The following is a 15,688-nucleotide window of genomic DNA, read 5'->3' as shown; positions in this document are numbered from 1 at the left end:
TCTGCTGCTGCCTACAAGTGGCTCTATCAGAACAAAACCATACATTTAATGACACTGCAACAGTTTCAAATATGTAAATATAATTTAGAAAGAAAGAGAAGAGACAAATGTTTATTTTAAGTAGGGTTTTATACATGGCATGCATCTGAAAAGAATTCTTTACCACATAACTATCACTCAAGGTTCCTGATCAAGGGTGTACAGTCTCAGACATGAATGAAAGGGTACCATCACCTACACTAGTATATACAGAGATATAAAAATATACACAACAGTTCATTTTACAGAGCAACAGAGCTGAGTGAATACTGTGCACACTGCACTCTCTGAGTTTGGACAGCTGCATCCAAACTGCAAAGGCAACAGGAACACTGCAGAGATCATTATCAGGGTCAGAAGAAACAGCATCAGAACGCTGACACAGTGTAAAAATATAAGGCAGAAGCCACTTTCTTCTGAATTGTAGGGAAGAGCAGAGCACACCAAGACTCTCCATCTTGCTTTTAAAAGTAGTTCCAGCAAGGAGTTGTACATGCAAAACAAATTTGCATCAACAGTGCAACAACAAAAGAATACTGAACAGTAGCTCAATTGTACAAACTTAAAAAAACACGTACTTTATGCATCTCTCCCCACAGAATATCTAGGATTTGTCAGTGCATTAGTGTTAAAGTGGCATTAAAAAAACTTCTGCTATTATAACAGATGCAGAATTATTTTGGAAATGCATAGCATCTACATTTTTATTGTCTTTGTAATTATTCAGTTGGCATAGGCACCACTCTAGTCACACCAGCATTAAGAATTCTTGGTGGAAACAGCCATTCTTATCAATTCTTACACAGCTATTCTTGACTGCTTGTCTTGATTTTGATTTCAACAAATAAAAGCTTTTTAAAATTCAAAAATATACCCTATGAATATGAAAAGAACTATATACAACACACCTAAGACACAGGGTTAGCTGGCTGCCATGTGTAACACACTGAAGAGAAACATTCAAGTTTGACAGATTTTTTTTTTTTTTTTGAGATGAAAGGCCTTTGGGTTGGAAGCATATCAAAGACAACAGTGCAGTAGGCTGAGAATTCCTTTAGCTCAGTTCAGAACTAAGGCATTGTATGATAAAATATACATTTATATTTGGTGCAATGTTACTGTCAATTTTAGAATCTAGATCACGTCAAATGCTATCATTTGTCACTCTAGTAAACGTACATATCCATCTTCTATCAAAAACTCAAACCTTTGTGGGGGGGGGGAAAGAATTATCAAACACTAAACCTATATTTTTTTTTTTCTAATTTGACATTGAAAAAATGCTAAGCCAAACAAACTCTATAATACCAAAAAAACCGTATGGTAGGAGTTCACATCCTCCTAGTTTTTACTCACCAAAAGTTAAACATATCCTTGAACTTTACTAAAAAGAAAGATTAAGATTTTAAACTGCTACTTCAAATTACTTTTTGCATTTTTAAATTTCCAATTACCCATTCATTCTATGCTTGATGCCCCCTCTGATTATCTCCCAGTGTTGCCCTTCTCCTGTCATTCCTATATGGCCTCCCTCTAAAGTTTCGCTGATACTGGTAGCCATCATCTCTGCTTCTGCTGGGTGGTCCTTTCCAGGCTTCCTCGTTTCTTTGGAACTGGTATCCCCCCCGACTGGAATAACCCCACTCAAGTCTAGGCCTTCTGCCTCCTCCGTAAGTCTGGTTATAAAACTGCTTGGATCTACCACTTCTCAGCATATCAGAAACTTCACTCTCGTCTTCAGAGCTCTCTTCCCTCGTTCTCTGTGCCCTGCTTTCTGTCTGCAGATTACCAGCACCCTTGGAATCTCTACCTTTATCAGTCTTCTCCTTACGACTGGGAATGCTATTTTTCAGTTCATTTTTCGGTGGTTCTGCCAACAGCGGCGGAGTGTTGGGCACTGCTGTCTGTCTCTCAGTCCCCTGTGTTTGCGGAGAACGATTTTGCTGCCCAGCTGTTCTTTGCTTAGCAGGAGAAGCTGAAGGACAAGTTTGCTCCAACTGAGGTGCCCTAGCTGAAGTTTCTTTTGGGGCACTGCATTCACTGCTTGCACTAGCCACAGGGAATGGTACGGTGTTCGAGCCATTGCTGCTGTTAGTCTTCTGAAGCTGTTCTGCACAGTTTACTACAGGAAGTGGGGGGCTGCATTCTTTAGCCACATACATGTCCGCAGAGGTGCTAGCTGTTGCTTCTTTGTCCTCAGGTGACATGACAACATTAGGTCTTGCTACTGAATTTTCAATGAAACCCTGAACTGGGTACCCATACCAAAAGTGAGGAAAGAAAGGAGGCGCTATTGGAACAGCTCCTAGAAAGTGATTGTGTCCAAAGGGTGGCTGTGGGAACATATTTTTCCCTCTCAGGGACTCCTCATAGTTTGCATGAAGACCTTGCGCTGGATTCTCCGGTTCTATACAGACCTGTCCTTGACTTTCTGACACCTGAGCTGTAGGTATAATCAGAGGCAGTGATGGAGATCTACTGTCAACCTGTGGAATTTGACCATTGGATCTGGCCTCGCTCTGAACAGGAAAGTGCCTGTTTGTTCGTGCAGTTTCATTTTCATTCTGAGTCGGCGGAGCCTCCTGGAACCAGGGGTTGTGCGGATACACAGGGAGGGACACGTTTGGGTACATTCTACAAGCAGCTAAATAGGCCTGGTGCAGGGGGTACAAGTAAGAATGGGGTGCCCACATGGGACAGCTGTATGCCTGCAAGATGGGGGAGGGAGGAAAAGGGAAAAAAAGTATTTGGTCTTTTGAATGTTCAGACAGACATAACAGCACCCAGTTCATTTACCATTTTGAAACAGTTAATTACAGGAAGTAAAGAATTTTATTTACAGTGACTGCCCTCAATTCTAAATATCTAGGACTCCAGGATGATGTTCTCATTTTTTGTTTTCCTTCCAAATGCAGTTGCAATGGGCAACAGTTATGACCAGTAAGAAAACTTGGTAACAATTTCTATATAGTTAATTTAAACACATGATGCTATTAAGTCAAGCTTTAGTTATGCATTTGAAGACACACATTCCAGATTGGTTTTCCAGAATCACAATTCTTAATGGGCAATTTGCCCTACTAGCTCACTTTTCAAAACTCTAAGGGATAACAATCAAAGCAACAAGTCATACCACGCCCATATTTTCACTTAAAAAAAGGCAAAACAAAAAAGTAAACAAAAAACCACCCCAATGAACTACACCAAGACCCAAAGTCAGATCATTGCCCCAAGGACAATTTATAAAGGTCGAAATCCATATATATACACACAACCTACAGATCAGCTTTCTTAGAAGCCCTTTCATAAAGTAGGGGCACAGGTTTCATTAGAGTATACAACACACTTGCCAGCTACCAGTGGGAGTCACACAACAGGGACACACCATCTTCAGCAACAACCTCTTCCATGCTGTTAGTGGACATGAGCTACATTCACAATACTGAAGTCATCCACCTCTGGCAGCGACCCCCTTCCCTTTCCTCTACTTCCATATTAACTAACTAGCATGCAGCGGCTTACGGTTACATTGCTCAGAGTTAGAGTTTATAAACGGAGACTTTGTGTTTGTACTCTGGTACCCAGCAACTGGCCCAAGAGCAACACTGTAGGATGTTCTTATAATACAGTGTGCCAAACGTATCTATTTCAGGCCATACAGAACACCACAGGAGGCTGCTAGAGGCACAAGGCTGTCTAAGAAACCAATGGAATAGTTAGAGGGCAGAGCCCAAAACCTGGCACAGTCTTGTCTGTGCCATCTGTAGAAACAGTCCCTGGAGCAAAGCACCCTGAGAAGCCTACCCAGACCTCCTCTCAACGGGAACTAGTCGGTTCGCTCTGAACGAGCGGCTGGAAGGGTGCGCGTAACAGCACGGCAGGATCTGGGACCAAAGCAGTGGACAGGGTAATGCGGAAAGGAGTTCCCAGGTCTACCAGCTGAGGAGCACAACTACTCGAACATGGTACTTCGACCAGTAGATGGTGCTGAAGTACCAAAAGGACAGACTATCTCCTAAATAATAAGAGTACCAATAAGGACAGTCCCAAATATTTGTAGGCTTATGAAACGAACGCTGTTTAAATGTATTGCAGTGATGCTTGCTAATGACTTATGGATTTTCTATTAAGCAAAGAGACTTGTATTAGGCACACAGTTATCAAATCTAAATTTACTTTGTAAGTTGTGCTGAACATTCCCTCTTTCTATGCATAAGACACCAAAGAAAATCGTTACTTATGGCCGAAGTCATGTGGAATAAGCCTGAGAGCTCTCAGCACATTTTCCAAAGTAGTTTGCCTGACAGGAGGAGTAAGAGAAGGTAAAAAAAGGAACATTTTTATGTGCAGAAGGAAGAAACTAAGCAAACAACTAGTCCTTATCAAGAAATGGAAAATGTTGCCTTTTTGGATGAGCCTCTTCCCCAACCACACACACAGATTTGCACCACATATACACATCAACCGCTATTACAATTACTTAGAAGGTTAAAAGTAATACTGTTGTCCTTAACCTAAGCAGAAAGGACAGACGTGCAGGTTACTTAAGGGAGTGTCCACAGGGAAAGACATACTAGGTATTTGTACTGCAATGGCTTTGCCAGTACACAGACATGGTCAAAGTCGGAGGACCTTTTCTCTGTTACTATACACTGCTTCCAAAAGAATGCATCTTCAAATTCAGAATGAGTGAGTTTGAAGTGAGTGAATCTACAAATTCATTGGTGAATTTGTAAAGCACAATCTGTTGACTGTATAGCCACAGTTGGAAGCCAATAGTTCTCACTATCACTGTTGAGATAAAATTCATTTCTGTTGACTTGCACAGGAATGTGGACCACTGTTGGGATCCCAGTTAATAAATAAGAAAGGATTTCAAATTTAAAGATTAACTTGAAGTGTACAGCTGCAGCAACCAGACTTCTGCACTCTAGGTAATACCAAATACAAGCAAATTTTATGGTATAACAAACACAAAAACATAAGGAAGTTTGAAGAGTTACCTTCACACCAAGATTGAAGAAAAATCTAAGAATATTCTTATCTAGGAAAAAAAAACAACGGAGAAAGATCTATGAAGACCTAAGATATTACACTTCATCTGATCCAAAAATTAGTCCCTGCATAGAGTTCCATTTCAGTAGAGAAACAATGGTATTAAGTTGCTGCTTACATGTCTTTGGTTTGGTTTTGGGGTTTTTTTTTGCCACAGTAAGATATCTAGAACACAACTGCAGTTTAAATTTCAGTTTTAACAGTTTGTAGAACTGAACTTCTAGTTTTTAAAGAAACAGTTCAGTAAACAAACAGCACCCTGCACTCAGACATGGTATGTTCTTTATGGGCATATTCCATATTTGTAGTATGCCAAAACCTCTACTTTCCCAGATCAGTAAGGAGATGCTCAACAACTTCCAAGCTTTTGATTACAAGAGAAAACCTGTTACTGTAAAAGGAAGCAGTTCTCCAAAGAAAGTCCTTTACATTCACAAAACCTCCAGTTATGGTGGGTCAAGCTAAGAACCACAAAATGATCATGAGATTTCCAGGTGTAACCACTTAAAATAATCGCAATGTTAGCAATGCAAACTGAAGAGTTACAACTCTATTCAATATTCCCTCCCACGCCTTAAATCATGGAATGACAACAATTAGATCTTTTGACACAGACTAACAACAGGACCAAATAAGTTGTCTTTATCTACATTTTAAGAAAAGAAAACCTATTAGGAAAAAATGGTACAAAATCCAGACCTTCTTCTAGCTTCTCACCTTTAGGTAAGTCTTCCCCAGTATTGCACAGGGAGTAAGAGGGTGCAACAGCTCTTTCTCCCTTTTCACTAAAAGGGAATCCAGGGTATAGCGGATCCTGATAAGGATTCAGAGTCTGAGGCAAAGGCATTAAAGGCTGGTTAACTGCTTGTAGCGACACAGGAACTCCAGCAACTGGAGCAGATGTTACCTGAGCCTGTGATACAATAGAGTCAGGTCCCGTTGCTGGGGCTGGCATCAATGAAGAAGCAGGTATCTGGGCTGGAATACCTAAGGGAAAAACACGTATATATCTCTCTCTCTTTCAACTATATACAATTGCAAAAAAAAATGACAACGGGAAAGCAAGTTTCAGGGGGAGGGGGGGAAAAAAAAGAAAAAAGGTGTTCAGGAAGACATAAGGAGGAAATTCTTGAGCCAGGAAGTTACAAACAAAAGATTTGGCTAAATGCAGAGAATAGTTTTCAGAAAGAGTGAAACAGTTAAGCCTTCCAGAAACAGCTAAACCCTTCCCGTATTTATTTTTAAAGTTATGAATACCAGAAGGAAATAGGATGGGGGAAAAAGGGGGGAAACTGGAACTTATATGTGAATCTCTGCAGTTCTCATTCTGACTAGTCATTTACGGTCAACTCTCAATCTGAGCTCAGATTAACTGGGCTATGCATCTCCTGTCACAGATGCAGTCAAATATGACAGGATTATTACTGTATCATGTGAACACAGTATACTGATTTGAAAGCTAGTTTTTGTACAGAAACACAACAGTGGGAGAGAAAATACAGCACCTGATCTAACGAGCGATACTGAATCTAAGCTAATTCCATGTATCAGAAGATATGCACAGTATAGAAAAACCATTACACTGGCTTTGCAGCTCAGGTCCAAATGGATCTCATTAGTTCCAGACATACCAGACCCAAGCTGAGTCCTTAGTGAATCAAGGAGCTTATTACATGGGGGACAGAGCATAAACACGTATCAAGCTTCAACATGCTGACAATGTGTTCTACCTTGAGCAGATCCTCAGAATAAGCCCCCTCAAAACTCAGTGCTCTCCCACTCAGGAGGAAAACGGAGAATTGAGTATGCATCCCTCTTCCACCTTCAGGTGGGGAGTAAAGCAAACTATACATATGGGCAATCAAAGATCTACTAGAACTCTCACTAGCTTTCAGCAGCAAGAAACTATATTCCTATAAGTGACTGCCTTTGGAATGTGAAGTCATATGAAACAGTGTCTCCTGGAGGCATCTTCAATCTAGCAAGACAGTTAAAGTATTTTTCAGGGTTAGTAGTTTCCCATTTATGTTAGTATTTCTTCAAACCTGCTGGTCCATAGGTTGTTGGCTCACTTGGCCAAGCTGGCACAATGGCTGGTACAGAAGGCACTGCTGGAGGTAAATGCACCTCAGAAAAGACTGGTGAGGGTGTTGGAGTTATGCTTGGTAAGCATTCTGTCAGGTTCTACAAAAACAAAGAGATCACATGAAATAATTCTAAATCACCACTGCTGGGGACACCTGCTGTGTCTGATTTCTACCAGAAAAGGCTTGATGACTCAGTATTATCCAGACTACCACCATCACCATAGCAAATATTAACTAGTAACATATCAGGCTGTATACATAAGACAGATCTGAGATACATTACATCACTGTGTGAAGAACTCTGCACAGAGCTCTATCCAGAATGTGCCTGTACCACAGACAGCCATCAGTGTTATAACCACCTCCACAAGCATTAAGTTTAAGTATCTCCCATCCAAAAGAAAAGCCACCCTCACAAATGATTACCAATAACCTTGGAGAAACCTGAAAAAGCAAAGGTAAAGAATTTGAAGTGAAAAGCATAGTTATCTTAGCAGAAAGATACAAAATAACCCCTCTGTCAGAAAAGAAAGGATGTACTTCTACTTTTCTATCAAGGGTTGTCCTTTTACATTCTTTATGTTGGACATAACAGATTCCTAACTGCAAATATGAACTTTTAGCATTATCACCATAGAAATGACTACGTAATTAAAAGCCAGTATTATAATACATACGTGGCTGTGATGAAGCTCCCCTTTGTCTGAAGTCTCCTGACTGGAAAACTTTGAAATCAAACAAACATTTCTTACTTGCTCAGCAAGAATCGGAGAATCTGTTTTTACTTGTTCCAAAGGAGATGAAGCTTTTGGATAACTCTCATCTTGACTATTCTTCTAAAGCAAAGTTAGAAACAACAGACACAGCTAGTCTAATAGTAAGATTTACTTTACAAAGAGGCATTCAAAGATATTAAACCACACTACATATGAAGTGGGCTAGGCACCCAATCACTATTATACTAGTATAACATTTTGCTCATTGAAAGGACAGCAAAGGTTAAAAGCCAACAATAGGCCACAAATCTTCACTGAACTTCAGAAATCATGGTCTGTTAGCACAGTAGCTATTAGTAAACATCAAATCTTCTGTGGTCCCATTATACTGAAAGTACAGACTGTACTAAGCAATTACAAATCCAGATTCGTAAGTGCTCTCGATAGCCCAGATTTGAGAACTCAGATTGCAGAGAAAGATTCTAAGTATGGGTTACAGGGGCTGAGGAAAGCTGACAGCAATACAAGCCTCCAACCTTAGACGTATTTCACTAAAAGCTGTAAAGCAGCAGCAGCAGCAATCACAGCTCTAAAAGCAGCTATTGCTGTGCTAATCATGTATCAGAGAAGCAATAACATTAAAAAAAAAATTTGGTCTTTTCTTTAAGATTACCTCAGATGAATTTGGCTCAAGCTTCTGACTTAAGTGGATCTGCCTGGAATTTGACTCTGTAACACCAAGACATAACCTAGTAAATGAACCATTACACCATTTATGGCTATCACAACTTAAGCCAGTTAAAGTTTGTCTTTCCAAAGTTAAACCTTCAAAACAAAACCTACCTCAGCACATATTACTTCAAAAAACTTAAACTTCAACTTTTATCAAAGATCAAAGCATCCTAAAATAAACAGTTGTTAGGGCAGTAATAGAGCAGCTACTTCAACCTGGGTTTTCAAAGCTCTGCAGGAGTTCTTTACTTATGTTTGTTAACCATTTCGGTGATGCTTGAGGGAAGCAGGAAAGAAATGTAGCTGGCTCTAAAACATATATCATTCATCCTACATCCCTCCTAGTGAAAAAGAAATAAGTTTGTACTTTGCTTAAAGTGCAAATGTTTTGATCTGCATTTCCACATTCAAGTGTTAAGATAAGAGAAGCTTTAAAGTCTTGTCTACTTTTGACTGAGTAAAACATAGATCAGCTTAGAAGGTTTCAGTGGTTCAAAAGATCTAGAAAGTTTTCAGACTGATGCAGAAAATTTAATTTCTTGAGCACCAAACACTTGGTCGGGGAGACAGTGTTGAAAAACAGTCATGGCATTATCTTCATATAATAAGATCTGTACAAGTTCTTCACATTCTAGCTGATGTTCAAATCTGGTTACCACTGCTTGTCAATCAAATTCATGCACATAAGTTTAACAGTAGCTGCTAAATAGATATGTACTTTTTAAAAGCTTAGTATATGCACCATCACAACTAGACAACAATGTAAATTAAAACAATATTGATTATGAGAATTACTGCCAATTCCCCAAGCACCAACAGGAATCTCTAAATACTCAGAAGGAAGTACAGTTTATTCCCATAGGATTTTTAAACTAGTTTCAGAAGAAACAATGCAATCCAGAGCATCACAAAAAAACAGAGAAAGCTGTACATGCCATGCACTTCAGCAAAATCTATCATGACACTGTAGTAAAGAGCTTTCTCTACATGAACATTCTTTTTGGCATTGCTGATGAAAGAAGTTTTCAAGTGAAACAAGTTTTCAGATGTTTGGAGAATGAAAAATAGGTAACATCAGTCCTTGTGAGACCATTCAAGAAGGCATTACGTGTTGTAAGAGGGACTAAGGAGCACAAGCACCATAAATACACAACAGCAATGCCTCTATTGTTGCCAGAGATAAGGGAACAAAAAAATTAAAAAAAAAAAAAATGGAGGGAAGGAACAGTTTCTAAGAGGAAGAAGTGGAAGAAGTGGAAGAACCCAAGATCAAATTCAGTGTTTAGTTATGGCAAAGCCGTCAGGACAAAAAAAAAATTAAAAAATAATAATAAAAAACCCAACGAAACCAAAAACCTATCCATTACATTTAGCAAAGATTTACTACCCATCTCCTGACAGCTACAACTTTCATCTGTTACTGCCACGTTCCACTTCCTCACAGAAGAGGAAAAGCTTAGAGTCAATGAAGAGAAGCTAGGATGTTATAACAGACTGGGGGGAGGGAGAAAACCCAAACAAATTTTGACCATGTGACAGCTCTTTCTACTGTAAACAGAAGGGCGGGGGGATAGGGGTGTGTGTGTTCAACTCTTCTGTACACCATCTTCTCCCCTTCCTGTACCATTATATGCTAATTCTTAACCATGCCACATTGAATACTTTTACCTGCTTTTCTCTTAACTGACTCCAGTAAGCACTCTTAATACTCCTCCCACTGGCACTTTCTGCTGCACTCACTAGACTTTCAACAGGATCTAATTTAGGGTAGCTCTGATAGTCTTTTCATTTCCCTCATTCCTCTTCCCATTTACTACAAAAATCCCAGCAAGGAGCCTGCTCTCTCAGCCACATTCACAAAGCAGGAAAACATGTACTTTCTTCCCAAATCACACCTTTGCTACCTTGCATCTAGCTTAGTTTGGCACCATTACTTACGATAATTTTCCCCTCATTGCCTAAACAGATGCCCCATCTTGAATAAATTCTGAGGCTGGTAATAAAAACAAGCAAACAAAAAAAAGTCTTGATATAAAAACATTTATTTTTACCTTTATCCTTCTGCTCTTCCACCTCTGCTGTCCACTTGCTGTTCCTTCTCTCATTATTTGAGAACTTTTTCTGGTTTAAATTATCCACAGTCTGTGTAGCAGCCTGACAGAGTGACTGATTCTAAAGAAGTTTACAAAAGCAGAAATATGAATTTACATAAGTAGTCCCATGACACTTTGCCATCATCTGATATGATACTACTATGCCTTCATGATATATAAAACTTATCTCTGTGATATGCAGAAAGGGGGGGGGGGGAGGGGGGAAGCAGTCTTGATCAGTATCCTTCAGATTGATCCACCCTTTCATTCATTGCTAAATTTTGCAGTGTCCTTTAAAAGCATTCACGTCATTAGTTTACATGACAAACAAACAAACTGCTTCACTCAGACAATATCTGCTTTAAAATCACATCCTTCTCCTGCAGATGAGCAAATACAGCATACTGTTAACCACAGCTCAGAGAGAGAGCGCGCAACCTCTGTCGGTTAGGCTTCAGTCTTAGTCTGCTCTTTGCAGCGCAGAAGAGCTGTGCACTCCTTCTCAATTACACCAATATAAGTAATTAATGATCAAGAACTGAAAGATACAGCGCAGGAAGTCACCTCCATAAAGCAAGAGATTTAAGGCCTTTTACCTACTCCTTCCAAGCCTGGTTCTTGTTTCTGTTTGCCCTAGTATTTAAATCCAAAAAGCCCCACACGTCTCTAGAATAAACCTACGCAGACAGCAGCTCTTTACCCACAGGATCTGCTTGCTCTCTGGATGTACCGAGACTCCAATCCACTTTCTTTAAAAATTGCATCAATAGAATAATCTCTCAAAATCTAATGGCTACATTCTTCCCTCAGACATAGACAAGTCCACTGAAGCCAGCTCAGGTCCACAAGAGAAAAAGAGCAAGTCTGACGAAGAATTTGCATTACTTATGACACCAGGCAAGCTCTCACACCAGTAAGTTCTCAGGCTAAAAAGAAAAGTCACTTATAAAACAGGTTTTATGTGAACCAAATCAGAAACAATCACCTAGTCACCTCTGATACAAATTCACGCACCACAGTGCCATTTTACTGAGCTATTTCTCATCTAAATTAAACTGTACTTCAGAGCAAGTTCTGTCCTCACCTTGAAGTTTGATCTGACCATACAAGAAAAAGACAACATCTGAGTAACTGTAAGGGAGTGCAAAGCCTTCCAAAGACAGGAGGAACATGAGGAAAGAACCCGACTGCTTCAGAAGCTCATGTGTCTACTGTATTTACATGCCTAAAGAACTGTGTATGGTGGACATTAATTATTCCCAGGGGAAACTACTATGTCTGTATCTTATCTTGAATATATAAAGCATTGTAGGTTCATATACTTTCTACGTAGAAAGTGAGTGTGACAAAAATAACTTTTGAACAGTATTGTAATGCAAGGACAGCAAAACAACACTTGCTAATTAAAGGCTCATGGACAAGTATGAAAAATGCACTGTTAATTACAACGGAAAAAAGCATACATTGGAAAGGGCAGGAAAAGCTTGTTCATCCCTCTGCTGGATCTCATAAAGCGAGCGAGATTCTTCTATAGCCTGTTTCTCCCTGCGTTCCTCTGGAGACAGGCCAAAGTAGTTACAATCTCTGCTGCCGTGGTTCAGATCCTCGGTTCTCTCCCGGTCTGGTTTTCTGTAAAAGAAAAAAAATGAAACAGGATCACTTTGGCAAAGAAATTCACCAGTATCAAACACAATACAAACTCACAGTTTAGAAGGAAGAAAGAAGATAATTATATAGCACTGCTTATGTGATTCCACATATACCAGATCCCTGTCTATTGCAAGTTACCCATACACATAAAATTTAAGGAAGGGCAAGAATGGATTTTATCCATGATTTATTCAGTTCAATACAATTTTGAAAGACTTTACAACAAATTGTAATAATTAGATCATAATTAAAAAACAAATGCCTACATCAAGTGATCTAATCCATTTCTGTGCCAACTGAGAACTGACTACCCTCCATCTGCTATCTATGAACATGCAAGAGAAAGATGGGGAAGATTTCTGTAAATACAACAAAAGGGAAAATGCATTATAATTTTCAATGTCTGAAGCATCACTACACAAAATCAACATCACTGTTTCAGCTTTCTGAATTACTTAACTAAATATTTTAAGATACTCATGTAGGTTAAAGGTGGAAGAAAAATGCCCTTAAAATGTTGTATGTGGCAGACTCCAAAGACACCCCAGCCCCATTTATTCCACAAGGAGTTATGATACAGAAGAGCGACAGAATAGACCATAAAGAGTTTGGGTTTGTAGCCAAGTACAGAACAGTCTTTTAGATAGGACAGAAGAAGAGTGGCAACGATGAAAACAAACTCTGCTGCAGCAGCACAGTCAGTCAAAAAATCACTACCAACAAATGCAGGCAAAATGCTGTTCTTGTACTCCTTCAAGCGATCAGTCATAACATGAAGCAGTCCTCTATGACAGGTTCTGCAGAAGCTGAGGGAAGATCTTAGCCATGCCCAAGAAGTGCTACATGCAACATTGCTTCAGCCCCAACCAGAAATAAAAAAAAAACATCCACTTTCCAAGAAGAAACTGCAGCTTTTGTATGGTGCTTCCAGGGGAGATGCTGCCATGCAAGGAAAAAAGTGGGAGCTCACGATGGCAGCAATTTTGAAAAATGTTTGAAAATGTAAAAAAAAAAAAAAGGTAATTCTTTTTCTTGTGCTTGTGTGTATTCTTAAGGACTTGGAACACTTCTTAAGAATTCAATGGCAACATATTTCAAAAGAGCACGTTGGAAGCATCTGAAGCAGGCAACTGGGCTCCAAGAAGCTCAGCTAGCATTCACGATAAGGAAGATGTTATTTGCAGTTTTACCTTACAGTTTGGGAAGGATTCCTGCCTGGAGCTTTTTGCTCAGTTGAGGTCTGATGAGGTTGGGGTCCAGAACATAAGAACTGATGCTGCCTGGTTCCCACAGTATGCTGAAGTCGCGGAGGTAGTGCTGACTGGGGTTTTATTGACTTGCTCTGATTCTTTGGCCCTCTGCAATCTGCATCTATGATAAAGACGTGATTTTTTTTTAATCATTTTTAAGCTCTTTGGGACAAAACATCGGACAATAAAGATTCTGCCACACAAAGACAGGTACAGTCCTACCGGGCTGAGCATTCTGCCCCCATGTTGGGAAAAACTTTTTTATCTTCTTCCCTGGCACAGTGTTCCAGCCCTCCATAGGAGAGGCCTGTGGAAGAGGTTTAAGGCTCTTCAGTGAGACAGCATGCCTACAAAACAAGGAATTATGGAGGGAAAAATATCTTAAAGACCAGACTGGGGCTTGCATAAATTAATACCACATGTTTACTAAGACTGATGGATCTTTCCATTTTTGAGAACACTGCATTCAAAGCCCTTTGTTCTTTATGATTACACTCAAGCAATGTGTAGAAGAAGAACAAACTTTTTTTTTTTAAATAAAACTCTCTGATAAGTTGATGCCAACTTATCCAGTAAAGAATGATCAGCCATGTATGAAGTGAGTATTATAATGTCTTCAGGGCAGATAGAAAAGGTGAATGATCAGAAAAAAGCAATATACTTGGATAAACTTATCACAAACACTGCAACAGATGTCAAAATTGAAAAACATTATATTGGTGGTTTATATCCCAGAGCAGTTACTGTGTTTTTAATGGAGGATGCTGTAGGATGTCCAAGCAACTGTTTACATTATTTGAAAGGAAGACATTCAAATCTATAACAGACAGTTCAAATCAGGTTAAATCTCAATTTAAAAAAGGAACAAACTACGAGACAATCTTCAGATTTCACAACTTTTTTTTTTTTTACAGAAGGAGATCACGTGAGATTAATGGGCATCTTTCTCCTTCCCTCATTTACCTTGACTGAAAGTGTTTCCTCTTCCCAAACTACACTCAACTGTGGGCTGTTTTTTTGCCCCAGAAGACTTAAAGAACTTACAACAGAGCTCAAGATGTCTCAAACCACCGCCCCCCCCCCAAAAAACAAAAAACTCCCACCCCCCCAAACAACCAAAACCACCAACACTACCGCCCCAGAAAAGAGCCAACAAAAAAGGCAACCAACACCACACAGAAGCGCCCTGCAACCCTCACCACAACTTTAAACACTTAGTTTGTCCCAAGGTAGGGCAAAGGTGACACTGATCTAAACAGCAACTTGGCACTCTCTGTATGAAATCAGGCAGAGCTAAACCACCATCAGAGAAGCTAGGTGCTTTGATGGACCTTTTAATATGAAAAGCTTGTCACAAATCTAGCATCTAATAATTAAGCACAAGCAGCAACACTTAACTAGAATGGTGTCAATCTGTTTAGGACTGAAACTGGTGGAAAAAAAAATTCTAATACTAACATAGTTACTGTTTTACTCTGCAAGTAAAATCCAGACTACTTAGCACTAAAGAAAAAATTCTGAAGTGACAATTGACACAGAACCGTTTTCTCCTTTTTTTTATTTAGTATGTTGTTTTCTTAACAATTTTGTGGTAGTACTGCTTCAAGTAAAGAAGGTGGTACACTTCAGGGGCTGATATTAACTCTGAACTAAAGTAATGCTGCCATTACCAAGGTTCAGTTTGGCACTTTTCCAAAAGAGATTAACCACTTACTTTGCTCCAAGCTCTTCTACAAATACAACAACTGGCCCATTCTCTGAACAAACTTCTTGAATATGGGCATTATAAAATTTCCCATTATGGTCTAAGCGCACCTATAAGGAAAAAGAATAAGAAAAAAAGGTGCATTAGTGTCAAAGATGACAATGAGAGGATGGAACTCTTTCAAATATCAGCAATGTCAAAAATAGAACTTTTCCTCTGGGCAACAGAAGACCTGAGAAATAAACATCATGTAATTCAGTAAGTGTATCAAAAGCAAGTCTTCAATCCATATCCCTTATTCAAAAAGAAATAAAAATACTATTAACAAAACAAAAACAAAACAAAAACCAAACAGAAACCA

General features: G+C 39.3%; 1 protein-coding gene across 6 annotated transcripts in view; it reads right to left on the bottom strand.

The window, feature by feature from the left end:
- Positions 1 to 110: 110 nt before the first annotated feature.
- Positions 111 to 15,688, bottom strand: part of OTUD4 (OTU deubiquitinase 4) — a 35,158-nt gene continuing 19,580 nt past the window's right edge. The window contains exons 12-23 of one of the 6 annotated variants that reach the window (XM_072862402.1): positions 15,337 to 15,437; positions 13,845 to 13,969; positions 13,563 to 13,743; positions 12,186 to 12,351; positions 10,681 to 10,801; positions 8,571 to 8,626; positions 7,859 to 8,017; positions 7,140 to 7,278; positions 6,002 to 6,081; positions 5,812 to 5,926; positions 5,043 to 5,083; positions 111 to 2,747 (exon numbers count right to left, since the gene is read on the bottom strand). In XM_072862402.1, the coding sequence (XP_072718503.1) occupies positions 1,503 to 2,747; positions 5,043 to 5,083; positions 5,812 to 5,926; positions 6,002 to 6,081; positions 7,140 to 7,278; positions 7,859 to 8,017; positions 8,571 to 8,626; positions 10,681 to 10,801; positions 12,186 to 12,351; positions 13,563 to 13,743; positions 13,845 to 13,969; positions 15,337 to 15,437 (2,529 nt within the window). In that variant the 3' untranslated portion in view covers positions 111 to 1,502. Of the gene's footprint in view, positions 2,748 to 5,042; positions 5,084 to 5,811; positions 6,082 to 7,139; positions 7,279 to 7,858; positions 8,018 to 8,570; positions 8,627 to 10,680; positions 10,802 to 12,185; positions 12,352 to 13,562; positions 13,744 to 13,844; positions 13,970 to 15,336; positions 15,438 to 15,688 lie in introns of all 6 variants that reach the window. The other 5 variants (XM_072862400.1, XM_072862403.1, XM_072862401.1 and 2 more) reach the window with 5 other exon arrangements.

This window comes from Ciconia boyciana, chromosome 5, assembly GCF_034638445.1.
Source record: "Ciconia boyciana chromosome 5, ASM3463844v1, whole genome shotgun sequence".
Classification (NCBI taxonomy): Eukaryota; Metazoa; Chordata; class Aves; order Ciconiiformes; family Ciconiidae; genus Ciconia; species Ciconia boyciana.
Note: the sequence above shows the minus strand (reverse complement) of the source record. Positions and strands in the feature narration are given on the sequence as shown.